We start from the raw sequence: 16,316 nt of genomic DNA, 5'->3' as shown, positions 1-16,316 counted from the left end.
TCTGGTTAATTTTTTTCTGCATGTATTTTCTTCAAGAACAATTTCAAACCAGATAAGGTGGGAGAAGGAGATAAGATTCTTCTTCTAAGTATTTTTTCTAGTTGTTAATGGGATATCCCCCATATCAAAACTCCCCATAATTATAGAAAACAAAGAATCTACTCAATCTGCAAAATACAAGTTCAGCCTCTGGTCCAAATGGATATATATATTAACAACTTAGAAAATAACCACTTTAATCAGGCCAAATCCTTTTGTCCTTTTTGAATTTAAGTGAATAAAAACAACCACTTCAAATAGATACCTTCATTTATTTTATTAAAAAACATAAAAACCACCAAGCAGAAAGAAAAAAAAAAGATACTTCCCTCCCTCATCAGGGATTAACTGGACATTTTTTTCTCTCTTCCCTTATGATAGCCACATGCTTGATTTGAGAAATATCAATTCTCTATGTTCCTTGGTGTACAGTTTACATCAGTCCCTTCCTTGCGATTAAATTTTTTTCCATTTTTACTGGAGAAAGAAATGAATCAACAATTGCTGGGATGCTTGAGGTTGCAGAAATGTTCTCTGATTAGCGTGGCTTAGAAAAATACTTAGGAGAGCAAAAGTTTTCATATTTTTATTTACCACAAACGGGTCTGCTTGTTTCCAAGAAATCTGAACTCCCCAGGAGAGTGGTCTCATTTTCTCTGGGAAAGATTCTGGAACAGCAAGTAAGATGAAGCAGATGTCCAGAAGAGCCACCACTGTGGCCACTAGCACAACGAGGCTGTCTCCGTAACTGGCGGAGAGGTATGCTCCAATGGCTGGGCTGCTGACCAGACTGGCTGCAAAGGTGGCTGAGACCTGTGGAAAAAGCACACTCTCACCCAGGGCTCCATCTGCTGCAGGTGCACACCTACAGCTATTATTCCCTGGCTTTAAAACAAGACAAAAGGAATGTGTTGCACACACATTTCAAGAAAGAGAATTAAAGTAATTTTGTTTTAAGAATTTGTGCAACAATTATTAACTAACTGGAAAGCTACAAGAGTAAAATATAATAATGTTATTAAACTTAAAAATTATGATAACACTCCTCATAAATAAAACGTACATGCTTTATTTAGTCTCCTTTAATTGGGGAATGGGGATGTGGGAAGACAGGTATGAAAAAAATTCCTGCAGCGTTTAGGATAAAATTCTACAAATTACTCAGGGACTGTGCTTGATTTCATCTCCCCAAAACATGCACTGTTTGAGCTGCTGGTCAAGATGGCAGAGTAGGTAAACGCTGTACTCTCCTCCTCCCAGAACCATCTAAAGACTAGCTGAACAGAAGTCCTATAACTAAGAATATAAAGAAGAAGCAAGCCATGACAAGACTGGTAGGAGGAGTGGAGACACAAAATGGGCTTGTCCCACACCCATGTGTGGCAATTAAAAATCAAGAGGGATATTTCAGCTGTGGACAGCCCCCCTGAGAATCAAGGGGTCTCAGCCCCACACAAGGCTCCCCAGCCCAGGATTCCAGTGCCAGGTAAAGAAGTCCCCATAACTTCTGGCTGTGGAAACCAGAGAGAGTTGCAGCTGAGTGAGACAGAGGGCTGCTAGAGTCACAGGCGTTCCTCTTAAAAGTCTGGCAAACAGACTTACTCACTGACAGACTCCCTCTGAGCTCTAACATTGGGGCAGCAGCTACAAAAGTGAAAAGAACATAATGGGAGTTAATCAATCATCTGGCTTTAGGGCAAGGGCTGGATGGGCAATTTTCTCCTGACAGAAGTGCTCACAGACTCCACTGTTCCTCTGTTGAGCCCTCCCCCCACCCAACTTGCAGGCACAGGCAGAGTGAAGTCTGGGTCTCCAGCAACCTGGCTAATGCCATTCGCCCCACCCTGATGATTCTCTGATAACTCACCCCACCCAAACAAGGGTTCTGCCCAAGTGACTTCCAGTGGCTGGCTTTTCCAAACAAAGGAACTGCATAGACTCCTGCTGTAGACCTTCCTAAAATCTCTCAAAGGTTCAAAAACATCAGACAGGCAACATCTGGCCTTGGCGTGTCCTGTACCTCTTGCTAAGTGTGACACTAATGACAGTCGGCCTTGGTTCACAGCTTTGACTCTCCCAGGTGCCTCCGACCTCATCACAGGCAGCAACCTTCTGCAAATCATTTTGTAGCTCCTACCAGGTGGTCCAAGGCACAGGCAGACCTGACCTCGGCCTGTACCAGTGCCCTTCCCAAGATGCCCTATAACCAACACACTCAGTGGTGGCCAGCTTCAGACCACACCAGAGCACCACCCAACCACCTCCACAAATGATTCACCCAGCTCATTGGCTGTAGTCACGGCCTTTCCTCACAGCCAATCATCCTGAAGATCAATCCCTCACACTGATGTGCCAACAGCAATCAAGGCTCAACTACAACAGGAGGGCACACACAACCCACACAAGAGACACACGTGGAGCACCCAGCTCAGTTGACCAGGGAGACTGTGCCACTAGGTCCCACAAGACACCTACTTGACAAGGCTACTGTACTAAAACCAGGAGACATAGCAGACTACCAGTACATGGAAACAAACATAGGGAGTGAGCCTAAATGAGGAGATGAAAAAGCATGTCCTAAATGAAAAAAACAGGACAAAACTCTAGAAAAAAAACTAAACAAAATGGAGACAGCAATCCACCAGATGCAAAGTTCAAAACACCAGTTGTAAGGACGCTCAGTGAACCTAGAGGAAAAATAGATGAACGCAGTGTGAATTTTAACAAAAAGCTAGAAAATATAAAAATGGGATAATAAAAACATAAAAAATAACCAGTCATAAATGAAGAATACATTAGAGGAAATCAACAGATTAGATGATGCATAGGCTACAATAAGCAATTTGGAAGACAAGGGTAGTGGAAAACTCCTAATCAGAACAGAACAAAAAAAAAAAAAAAAAAAAGGAAAAATAATGATAGTTTACGGAGCTCTGGGACAACATCAAGCATAACAACATTTGCATCATAAACGAGAAAGAGAAAAACACTTATTTACCTACAAGGGAGCTCCCATAACCTGGCAGCAGATTTCTCAATGGAAACTTTGCAGGCCTGAACGGATTGGCACTAAAAATTCAAAGTAAAGAAAACTAATGACCTACAACCAAGACTACTCCACCCAGTAAGGCTATCATTCAGAATTGAAGGAGAGATAAAGAGCTTCCCAGTCAAGAAAAAGCTAAAGGAGTTCATCACTACCAAACCAGTACTAGAAGATAATGTTAAAAAGACTTCTTTAAGAGGAAAAAGGCAAAAGAACATAAATGTGAATAATAAAATGGAAATAATAACATACCTATTAATAATCACTTCAAAAAAAATAATCACTTCAAATATAAATGGATTAAATGCTCCGATTAAAAGATATAGGTTGGCTGAATTGATAAAACAAGACTCATACATGTGCTGTCTACAAGAGGTCCATTACAGATTGAAACACAGACTGAAAGTAAAGGGATGGAAAAGATACTTCATGCAAATGGAAATGAAAAAAAAAGCTAGGGTAGCAATACTTGTATCAGATAAAATAGACTTTCAAACAATGGTGGTAACAGGAGAAAAAGAGGAACATTTCATAATGATAAAGAGATCAACCCAACAAGAGGACATAACTGTTGTAAACATTTACACACCCGACCTAAACATATAAAGCAAATATTGACGAACATAAAGAGACAGAAATCAATAGTAATTGTAGGGGACTGTAACACCCCATTGACATCAATAGACAGACCATTCAGACAGAAAATCAACAATGAAACAGCGGCCTTAAATAACACATTATATCAGATGGATTTAATTGATATTTGTAGAACATTTCACCGCAAAGCTGCAGAATATATGTTCTTTTCAAGGGCACATGGAACACTCTCCAGGATAGACCACATGTTAGGCCACAAAGCAAGTCTCAACAAATTAAAGATGACTGAAATCATATCAAGCATTTTCTCTGACCACAGTGGTTTGAAACTAGACGAATTACAAGAAGAAAATTGAAAAGCACATATAGGTTAAATAAACAATGAATGGGTTAACAATGAGATCAAGAAAGAAATCAAAAGATACCTTGAGAAAAATGATAATGAAAACACAATGACCCACAATCTATGGACACAGCCAAAGCAGTCTTAAGAGGGAAATTCATAGCAATACATGCATACCTCAAGAAATGAAAAATGTTACACTATCTTCCCAAAGGAACTAGAAAAAGAACAACAAACAAAGCCCAAAGTGAGTAGAAGGAAGGACATAATAAAGAGAATGGAAATAAATGAAATAGTCTTAAAAAAGTACAAAAGATCAATGAAACCAAGAGGTATTTTTTTAAAAAGATAAAACAAAATTGACAAACCTTTAACCAGACTCATCAAGAAAAAGAGGGGACACAAATAAATAAAATCAGAAATGAAAGAGGAGAAGTGACAAATGACACCACAAAAATACAAAGGATTACAAGAAAATACAACTGACAATTATATGCTACCAAACTGGAAAACCTAGAAGAAATGGATGACTTCCTAGAATAATACATCCGAGACACGAAAAAACTAAATCTGAACAGACCGATAACTACTAAAAAATCGAATCAGTAATCAAAAAACGCCCAACAAACAACAGTCCTGGATCAGATGGCTTCACAGTAAATTTTACCGAACATTCACAGATGAATTAACACCTATCCTTCTCAGACTAGTCCAAAAAATTCAAGAGGAGGGAAGGTTCCAAAGGTCACTTTATAAGGGCAGAATTACCCTGATTCCAAAACCGACAAAGATATTGAGAAAGAGAGAGAGAGAGAGAGAGAGAGAGAGAGAGAGAGAGAGAGAGAGATTGAAATACAGGCCAATATGCCCAATAAATATAGATGCAAAAACCCTCAAGAAAATATTAGCAAACTGAGTTCAGTAATACATTTAAAAGATCATACACCACGATTTATTCCTGGGATGCAAGGTCGGTTCAATATCCACACAATATCAATTAAAGTTATACACCACATAATCAAAAGATTATGAAAGATTATGAAAGATAAAAATCATATGATCATATCCATAGATGCAGAAAAAGCATTTGATAAAATGCAGCATCCATTTATGATAAAAAAATAATCTCTCCAAAGCGGGAATTAGGGGAACATACCTCAACATAATAAAGGCCACATACGACAAACCCACAGCTAACATCATACACAACAATGAAAAGCTGAAAGCACTTTCCTTAAGATCAGGAATAAGACAAGAACATCCACTTTCACCACTTTTATTCAACATAGTATTGGACGTCCTAGCCACTACAATCAAACAAACAAAGAAATAAAAGGCATTCAAATTGGAAAGGAAGAAGTAAAGCTGTCATTATTTGCAGATAACATGATACTATATATGGAGAACCCTAAAGACTCCATCAAAAAAAGTATTAGAACTGATAAATTTAACCAAGTAGGTAAAAGACCTCTCTACTTGGAAAATTATAAGACACCGAAGAAATAAACTGAAGAAGTTACAAATAAAGAGAAGCATATACCCTGCTCATGGACAGGAAGAATTAACAGTTAAAATGTCTACACTACTCAAAGCAATCTACAGATTCAATGTAATCCCTATCAATATACCAGTGACATTTGTTACATAAGTAGAACAAATCACCCTAAAATTTATATGGAACCACAAAAGACTCTGAATAGCTAAAGCAGTCTTGAGAAAGAATAAAGTTGGAGGTATCATGCAACCTGATTTCCAACAATACTATAAGGTGATAGTAATCAAAACAGTAAGGTAGTGGCATAAAAACAGACACATAGATCAATGGAACACAATAGAGAACACTGAAATAAACTCACACCTATGTGGTCAATTAATGTATGACATAGGAGTAAGAATCTACAATGTGAGTAGACAATCTCTTCAATAAATGGTACTGGGAAAACTGTACAGACACATGCAAAAGAATGAAACTGGATCACTTTCTTATACCATATACAAGAACAGACTCAAAATGGAGTAAAGACTTAAATATAAGACTCAAAACCATAAAATTCCTAGAAGAAAACAGGCAGTAAACTCTTTGACATACTTCTTAGTAATATTTTTTGGATATGTCTCCTCAGGCAAAGGAAACAAAATAAAAAGTAAACAAATGGGACTACATCAAACTAAAGAGTTTTTGTACAGTGAAGGAAACAAACAACCTACTGAATGGGAGAAGATATTCACCAATAATACATGTAATAAGGGATCAGTATCCAAAATATATAAGGAACTCATAAAACTTAACACCAAAAAAAAAACTCTGATTAAAAAATGGACAAAGGACTTAACAGACCTTTGTATCTCCAAAGAGGGCATACACATGGCCAACAGACACATAAAAAGATGCTCAACATCACTAATCATCAGGGAAATGCAAATTAAAACCACAGTGTGATAACACCTCAGAATGGATGTCATCAAAATCAGCAAACAACCAAAGTTGGCAAGGATGTGGAGAAAAGGGAACCCTCATGCACTGTTGATGGGACTGTAAATTGGTGCAGTCACTATGGAAAACAGTAGAAAGGGTCCTCAAAACATAAAAAACAGAGCTACCATATGACCCAGCAATTCCACTTCTGGGTATTTATCCACAGAAACCCAAAACACTAATTCGAAAAGACATATACAACCCTATGTGCACTGCACCATTATTTACAATAGCCAAGAAATGGAATCAACCTTAAGTGTCCACTGATAGACAAAAGGATAAAGAAGATGTGGTTCATATATACAATGGAATATTACTTGGTCATAAAAAAGAATGAAATCTTACCATTTGCAACAACATGGATGGACCTAGAGGGTATTATGCTAAGTGAAATGAGTCGGAGAAAGACAAATACCATATGATTTCACTTACATGTGGAATCTGAAAAACAAATAAATGAATGAAACAGAAACAAACTCATAGATACAGAGAACATTTTGATGGTTGTTAGATAGGAATGGGGTTGGGGAGATCGGTGAAAAAGGGGAAGGGATTAAGATGTGCAAATTGCCAGTTATAAAAACAGTCATGCCATATAAAGTACAGCACAGGGAAACAGTCAGTAATATTGTAATAACTTTTTAAAAATAACTATGTATGGTGTCAGATGGGCATGAGATTTATCGGAGTGATCACTGGGTAAGTTATATAAACGTCTTACCAGTATGCTGTACACCTGAAACTAAAATAACACTGTATGTCAACTGTAATTGAAGAAATAAAAAATTATTTTTAAAATATGCACTGTTTCCCAATTTTATTATTTGGTGATCATCTCATTAGCACTGAGAGGGAGGAAAATCCCTTGCATTCTTCTTCTTCTTTATTTTTTTACAACAATAACACACACACACACACACACACACACACACACACAGATTTTTTAAAGAGAGAAGTCAAAGCTTTTTAAACAGAGAGATCCCTGGGCTGTGGATATCTGTCACGTTGTCACCCCCAACCTCCAGCTAATACCAGAGACCACAAAGTCAACTGATTACACTTGCAACTTGAATTGATGTGGAGCCTCTTCATACTGCTTCCCTGTAAGTATGTAGAATGCTCCCTTTATTTTGGAATGTCATCTGAATGCTCAAAGCTTAAATGGCAGCTTGCAAATTATAACCAAACTGAATGTCAAAAGTATATTTATAAGTTGGTTACCTAAACTTCTAACGGATTTTAATAGAAACCACAGAAATCATTATCTATGATTAAAATACACTCCTGGTTAGCAATCACATTCTTCCTTACCCAACTGAAATGAAAAATACAATGTATCTGAAATTGCAATTATACTAAAAATAGTATAAAAGCCAAAAGTGAAATAAAATAATTACTGGGGAAAAGAAAGGTGTAGAAAATTCCAATTTTGGGAACAGAAATTTCATGGTTCAGTATTTATTAACTATCTACCATGTAGCACATGAATAAGAATACAGAGCTCCTATCTTTCAGGTCTTTCTACATTATTCAAAAGATCCAGGCACTCATAACTCTATTATAAATTGCAATGATATGGAAACAGCTAAAGGAACATTACTGCAGTGTCCGCAGGTGCACAAAATATCTGCACAAAATGGGTCATTCATTTATTCCTAAGTTTCCCACTATCTTAATCCTTTCTGCATTTTTGTATGTAAATCGAGAAGATATTCTATTATACAATGCACAAATAAACAGCAATAAAAAAGTTAAATAACTATCTTAAGTTAAAAAAGGTGAACAAGAACTAGAAGCCATTTTCCAATCTCTCAAATTAATCTTTCCCACTAAAATGTAGTCAAACTTACAGCTGCTAAATTTCAGCTGAAACTGCTTTTTAAAATTCCACAGCATACCAAGCATAAAGAATCTAAAGATCAGAGTACACAGGAAAACTCAATCATCTCTTTCATTATTTGCCAAAAAGGCATTTCTAATTCTGCTATCATAACTGTCTTCTAGCCAACTAGACATATTCTAAAACAAAGATTGCTCAGTAACTTAAGATTTAGTCATTAAGAGCAATGGAATTAAATTATTATCTATATAACAATGATTAAATATGTAAGAATACATTTGATATATGAATACTGAATAGAAAATGACTGCCTTTTAGAAGCTCCCCACCCCTGCAATCTGAAGGGGATACAGTAGCTACTTCAGATGCCAAGGAGCAGAAAGAAATACTGACGATGAGATGAATGCTCATTATTTAATGCTGCCCTCCAAACCACTGTAAACTGTTAAATTCAGCTTTCCCACCCACGTGATGCACAATGCAACACTGCTCTGAGGAAGTGCTCTAATTACTTGCTGGTATTTCCATAATTTAAATATTTATATATTGCCATGGAGAAAACTGGAAATTAGCAAAGGCTGAAATCTTGATGAGATTTTTTCTTTTATGTCTTGCAAAACAGAGAAGAGACGAGCATTATTATTTACAAGTCTATGTATCTGAAGTGCCCAAAGCCACATAACCGACTTAGATGGCACAGAAGGGTGGGTGCTCTCGGAAAGAGGGGCAGGCCCGCCCTACTCCTAACACAGCTGAACTCAGGTTCTTCAGGGCTCAGGATTCCCTCCTGTCATCTCTCCCTCTACTACTGCACACTTATCCTTATCTTCCTCCCTCCATTCCCTAAGTAGACGTGCATTGAGGCACCTGGGAGATCAGTTTATTTTCTTTAAACACATATAGATATTTCTTCAAAAATAAATAAATATATATTATAGCATATATATAGACACTTTGGTCAACGTTGCTCAAGCAGTAGTTCGCCGTAATCAGAAGTGTCTGGACGCTGACGGTAACCACTTTGAGCACCTCTTGTAATCGCAGAAGTCAAATGTGACTTGTATCATCTTTTGTTATCTGTATATATTGAGTATTACAATTTTAATACAGTTTTCCTTTCTTAAAATGTGCATACATTTTTCTGTATGAATGTATGTATGTACATATCTATCTATCTATCTATCTATCTATCTATCTATCTATCTATCTATATATATATAACAATAGTGAGAAAAATAGAAATTCAATGGGGAAATCTCTGCTTAATATTGAACTATATGATAGTGAATATTCTGGGAGCCAATTTGATCATGTGGAACAGGGAAATAAAAGTAAAAAGGTTAGTTACCAAATTTCAAATCTTACATGGAGGTAGAGACAGCAGTGGTTTCCTAATTGTTCTATTTGATCATATATACGAATATTACTCTCAAAGAGTTGATGCTCAGTAAGTATTTGTTGGATGAATAAATGAGCTCCTGAGATCTATGACCCCATCAAATTCTACGCAAAATGCTTAATACTCTTTCACTTAACACTCTATATGACTCTGGTAAAGAAATCTAAAGGATGATTTCACCACAACAATCTCAATGAGCATTCATTAGTTAAGGTGACTATTCATTGCTGTGGTCTTGGGTTTACTGGAGGAGTTTCTGTAGGGTAAGGTACAAATTTTTTTAAACAATTAGGGAATATTGGGGAACAGTGTGTTTTTCCAGGACGTATCAGCTCCAAGTCAAGTCGTCATTTTCAATCTAGTTGTGGAGGGCGGAGCTCACAGTGACCCATGTGGGAATCGAACCGATGACCTTGGTGTTATGAGCACTCCGCTCTAACCAACTGAGTCAACCAGCCGCCCCCACATTTTATGTATTAACAAATATCAAATTGCGCCTTAGAACCTCAGCTAGACTTGGTTGATACTTGTATTAATTGGCAATAAATCCTCCTCTATTTCTAAGATAGGTAGCCTGCAAGCTTTTTCTTTTTCTCTTTTGTTTTTTAGTTTTGTCATCTTAACATCTGAAATGTAAAGGAGTAAATGTAAAGATTCCTGGGGCTATTTTCTTTTTATGGTATCCCACCCTAGACTTTGGAGTCAGACAGAACTGGGTATACTCCTAGTCCTGGGACCTTTGACTAATGACATAACTTTTCCAAATCTCAGTTTCTTTCTCCATAAAATGAGGATAAAAATATCGGAATGTTAGGGATAAATTAGACAAGTAAAACACCTGGCAAAGTTAGTTCATGGAATATAGTAGTGTTTAACACATATCAACTTCCTTCCTGCTTTTTGTTCTAGTCAGACTTTCAACTGATTGAATGAGAACATTCCACATTATGGATCACAGTCTGCAATCTGCTTCACCCCAAATTCACCAATTTAAGTGGTAATCTCATCCAAAACCCAAGCCAAGACCCTGAGTCCCATGACTAAGTTCAGATAGCCTGATACTTGTGCCAGGAGCTTCTCCCACTGACTCTTCTCAACACCCTGATAAGCAGGCATTATCATAACTGCAATTAACAGATAAAGAACTGAGCTAGTGAAGGGTGCTACGTCATGGTCACTGGTTCCAGAACTCACTCTCTCAAATCTTTCTTTAAAGCCCTACTGCTCAGCACATTAGAGAGAAATGAGTATCCCAATGGGTATTTCCTGCGATGAAAAGTTGCACAAGTGTGACAATCGAGGCTTTTGGCACCTCTCAACTCTTGGTTGACTAACCCTTAAGAGCCCACCTTGAACACCCGGCTTCCTTTGAGGCTTTCCTATTAGCTTCTCCCTCTGTCCTCTTCCACAGCACTCTGGAGATGTCCGTTTTAGGACACGGCATGAGAGACATTCAGGGGAGGAGGAAAGAAGGGAGAGAGGAGAGAGCAGGTAGTAGCAGCTAGAGGGGAAGTGAGGTCGAGGAGTAAGTTTTTAAACTACTGATGTCTCAAGTCAACAAAGTAAAAATTGCTGTTGTGTTTTGTGGGGCAGCAGTAATGACATATATATGTCCATCATTGATTTGTGCAATTATTCATTCAATCAGTCAACAAGGAATGACTACTTACTATCTTTCAAGAACTGGGATTTAAAAGAAAACATAAGACTTGGGAAAGAAAAGAAGTAATCTGGGTTTCTGGCATTCAATATCCCTCTGACCTATTCAACCTTCTACTGCAAACATTTTTCTTCTACGTTCTTACTGTAAACATTTTCAAAAACAGGAATGTGGAGTGAAGAGCACAATGTACAATGGGGGAGGGGGCAGCATATAACACCCAAAACTGTGCCACTTCTGCATGTGGATTGTTTTAAGCTGAAGGCAATTAAAACCCAGAAGACTCAGGAAAAGCTTTCTACTTCTCCTTTAACAGCCTAAAAATTTTTTAGATAGAGAGCCTATGCCACAAAGAGCTACGGTGTTTCCCCGAAAATAAGACCGGGTCTTGTATTAATTTTTGCTCCTAAGACACATTAGGGTCTATTTTCAGAGGATATCTTATTTTTTCATGTACAACAATCTACATTTATTCAAATACAGTCATGTCATCTTCTTCTGGAACATCGTCATAACGTACTAAACACATATGTCTGGCTGACGATCTTAACTGGGGCTTATTTTCGGGGAAACACAGTATTACCAAAGACAACTTTTTATATCAGAAAAATTCATCTGCACGGCAGAGCGAATATTTGTTTACCAAACATTTGCTCTTTTAAACTTTCTGTGAATTGTCTTCGATCCCTCTGAAGCCCCAGAACCCTACCCCCTTTCTCCTTAGCTCAGGATGGTACATAAGCCTCATGAGCCTGACTACCTTTGACTTGCTTATATCTCTGTGGGGCTCCTGTATGTATAAAATGAAATTTGTTCTTCTCTTGTTAATCTGCCTTATGTCAATTTAATTATTAGATCAGCCAAAGAACCTAGAAGATGAGAAGGGGAAATTTTTCCTCTCCAACAACACCAACAGGTTCACGCAATGAACGCATGCCCTCTTTCCCCCCTGAACCAGTTGAGTAGCTCTCAAGATCTGACCTAAAAAACCTTCATCCTGCTATCTTCTCCTACATGACCACAATGCCATTATCATGCCTAGGAAAATTAGAAATGAGTGTTTAACACTCAATTATCCAAAAAAAAGAGGTCTATAACTTTTTTAATGCATTCAACAATTGCTTGCTGAATGAGTGTAGTCCCTTTTTTGCAGTACCATGTCCCAAATAAGTGACTGAGACACACAACCAGCAATATAACAACAATGGATTAACATGGCTAACATTCTAACATCTCTACAATTCGAATTAGGTGCACAGAGTCTTCTAATCTTAGCACATGTTTACTGTTTAGGGTTTGTCAAGAGATCAACTAACAGAAATAAATCAAATCAACTTTTTAAAAACTTTAAAAAGTAACAACTCAGACATTCCTGCCAATTTCCAACCCTAAAACCAGAGAATAAATTACTAGAAATTTCTATCTTGCTATTTTTAACTTTTTGTAAATCTTTTTTATTTCAATTGCTTCAGATTTTCTTTGATCTAAGTCAATATTTACTACTTATTTTAAATCTCAGTTTTCAGTGAATTTTTAATAGAATGTTAATTATTTCTCTGGTTAAAAAACAAAATCTATTATCTTACCCATCCATAAGCAGTACTTCGCTCTTGCTCCTGAGTGACATCAGCGACATACGCAAATATCACAGAGAACGTGACTGAGAAGACTCCAGAAACGGAAATCATTGCAAAATACCACCTATAAAAAGATTATTTTAATTACCCACAAGAGCGGTAATGTACATACATTAATACAACTAGAGCCAAACATATCATGTAGATTATAAACCAAGAAATAAATGTAAAAATATGCATGTATAAGTACATTTAAGGACATAAAGAACAATTTTTAAAATTATAATCAAGATAGAGAGCAAGAAGTAGAAACATACTAATTTTGTCATTGCTCAAAGAGTGTCACTACATGCAATTTAAAAAATGAGAGAGATGGGACAGCCCAGTGGCTCAGGAAGTTGGAGTGCTGTGCTCCTCATCCCGAAGGCTGCCAGTTCGATTCCCACATGGGCCAGTGAGCTGCGCCATCTACACCTAAGACTGTGAACAATGGCTCTCCCTGGAGCTGGGCTGCTGTGAACAACCAGAGCTCAGTGTGAGCTGCCCTGGGCTGACCGGTGGGCTGGCGTGAGTGGCCGGCAGCCATCGTGAGTGACTGGCAGCCGTATGGAGCACAAGGCTCATAATACCAGCATGGGCCAGGGAGCTGTGACCTACAACTAGACTGAGAAACAATGGCTTAAAAACCGGGGAGGGTGGGCAGGGGCAAAAAAAAAAAGAGAGAGCAAGGTGATTAGTAATAGTTTTAAAGAAAGCAAAAAAACAAGAGGAATAAAAACTTTCTACATTTTTCCTAGCTTTAGTTATGAAAAATATATAGCAAATGACTTTACAAGAGCCACACAAAAGCAGAAAGTATAACAAAAAATATTAATGTAATTAAGACCAAAAATTTCTATCATATGCAGAGATGGTTTTTAAAAAATCTAGTTAAAATACTAGCAAACAGAATGTCACAGAACAAAAAGTAGGTTTCATCCCAGGACTTAACGATGTTTCAATATTGAAAAAAACCTATTAATGCAATTCATTATAGTAACAGATCTAAGGAGAAAAATCAAATGATCTCCATTGATGCAAAAGGCATCTAAATAAAATTTGACATCCAATCTTGATTTTAAAAAAGAAATCTCTAGATATAATAGGAATTAGTATTTTTTTCAACCTAAAAGCTAGTTTAACACTTACTGATAAAACATTACATTTCCTTTATGAAGAAAAGTCCACAATCATCACTTTTATTTAACATTATTCATTAGCCAATACAAGTAGCAAAAGCAGCAGCATGAAAACTGGAAGGGAAGACATAAAATCATTTAACAATCTAAAGAGAATAATTTAAAGTTATTCAGAGGACATAAAAAAAGCCTAATTCATTGAAAAAGCATGACCTGCTCTTGGACAGAAAAATTCAATACCAAAAAGTATTTTATAAAAATTCATCATCTGAGAGAAAATAAATGATCTATTACGGGTACCTGACAAATGTGACAAATGTGGACATAAAATTCTGATCAGATAATAAAATGAGAATATTTTCACATGAAACCCCCCCCCCCCCCCATGTTTTAATTCCATTGAAAACAACCCCTTCCATTCTAAGTTGTGTTCTTCACATTGCTAAGATCAGCAACAAGTATTTTGGCCAAACTACATCCTCTGGACTCTTGCAAAACAACTAAGTTACAGCTCAGGTACAAATTCCAACCCATCTTTAGTAACTAAATAGACTTGGTTACATGCTAAATGGTCTCTTCCTATCCACCATAAAAAACTGAGATCAAACTAAAATTCACATGATTTAGAACAGACTATTGGCCTTACTCGAGTACACATAAAAGTACTCCTGCCTATTGATATAAACTATGTTCATATAAGTGCTCTAGACTGACAAAAACAATATATTTGCAAAGTCAACTGAGCAACAGCAGTGAGTAACTGACCAATCCTGTAACTGACCTCATGGCAACACCACCTTTTATTTCTATTTCTTCACCTCAGTAACTTATCTTAGATTTAATTCTATAATCTCATTTCCCCATTTATAAAATGGGCACGATGGCAACTGCCCAATCTGGCTTTCAGTATTACCAAAGAGATCAAATGAAAACACAGATACAACTGCTTTGAAGTGGTTCAGTGCTCTACAGATGGATTATCTATATGTGACCCCAGGCAGACAGACATGATGAGAAGCTGAGCTACTTACCACGGGCTGATTCTCATCAGTGGTATTGGGAAGCAGGTAAAGAAGACGGTGCAAAGGAGAAAGGGCTTCCGCCCCCACACATCAGACAGAGCGCCTATGAACGGGGCACTCAGAAAAGACAGCAGGCCCTGAAGAAGAAAAAGGAAGCAAAGGTCAGATTTATGATGTGATCCCCCAATACTTGTAATTCTCATTTTCTAAATGAATTTCTAAATGCTCCAGTTCATTGCACTGGCTCCAAAACAGAGTAATTTGAAACATTAAATATAAACTGTCATTCAAAAAAATTCTAACAAAATTTCTAAACATACTGTTAACAGAGGGAAAAAAGGGGTAAGAGCTTGTTTTCTGGAAGAAACTGGAAAACAGAGGTGATATGAAATACATATATGCACAGCTGGCCCTTAAAATGGACATACACCAAGCATATGGGAAGAAGCCAGAAACTTAATTAGTTTCAATAAATATGTATAGCGTACCTATTATATGCAAAGCTCTGAATTAACTGATGTAATGGAGATACCCAAATGCATACACACCTTCTACTCTCAAAGCACCTGTAAACTAATAGGGATAGACAGGGGAAACATACATACACCAAATGTCCATAAGAAAAGTTAAAGTTCTATCTGCCTGGTGAAATTAGGAAGGAGATAATGCAACTCCACAACAGAACTGAGGCCAAGAGTTAGAACACCACACATAGGCAATGTCAGTAAAGAAACTCACATATAATACTTCCCCACTATTTGCCAGTCAGGCCATGCTTATATCAATTTCCTGTTTGACCTCAGGGCCCTCTGAGGTGGCGCCACACCTGACCCTCAGACCCTGTGGGTGCCACAGTCCTCAATTTACATGCTCTGTCTGCACACACAACCACCACCACCTTTATTACCAACAGTTTTCCAATCTCTCTTCTGAGCTCTGTGCCTACAGCCAAATAGACTTCTTTACTTGGACATTTAACATGCACACGGGTCCCTTTATAGTAGTCCATCCCTCATCCATCGGGGATATGTTCAAGACCCTAGTGGTTGTCTGAAACCACAGACAATACTGAACCCTGGATATACCATGTTTTCTCCTATACGCACATAACCATGATAAAGTTTAATTCATAAATTAGG

At 37.3% G+C, this 16,316-nt stretch overlaps 1 protein-coding gene across 4 annotated transcripts in view; it reads right to left on the bottom strand.

Annotated features, from left to right (window-relative positions):
- MFSD14B (major facilitator superfamily domain containing 14B) overlaps positions 1-16,316 on the bottom strand; it is a 133,450-nt gene that overhangs the window by 38,053 nt on the left and 79,081 nt on the right. For all 4 annotated transcript variants that reach the window (XM_019719535.2, XM_074330155.1, XM_019719534.2 and 1 more), the window contains exons 4-6: positions 15,187-15,314; positions 12,987-13,101; positions 634-852 (exon numbers count right to left, since the gene is read on the bottom strand). In XM_019719535.2, the coding sequence (XP_019575094.1) occupies positions 634-852; positions 12,987-13,101; positions 15,187-15,314 (462 nt within the window). The remainder of the gene's footprint in view (positions 1-633; positions 853-12,986; positions 13,102-15,186; positions 15,315-16,316) is intronic.

The sequence above is a fragment of the Rhinolophus sinicus genome, linkage group LG04 (assembly GCF_036562045.2).
Source record: "Rhinolophus sinicus isolate RSC01 linkage group LG04, ASM3656204v1, whole genome shotgun sequence".
In the NCBI taxonomy this organism is placed as follows: Eukaryota; Metazoa; Chordata; class Mammalia; order Chiroptera; family Rhinolophidae; genus Rhinolophus; species Rhinolophus sinicus.
Note: the sequence above shows the minus strand (reverse complement) of the source record. Positions and strands in the feature narration are given on the sequence as shown.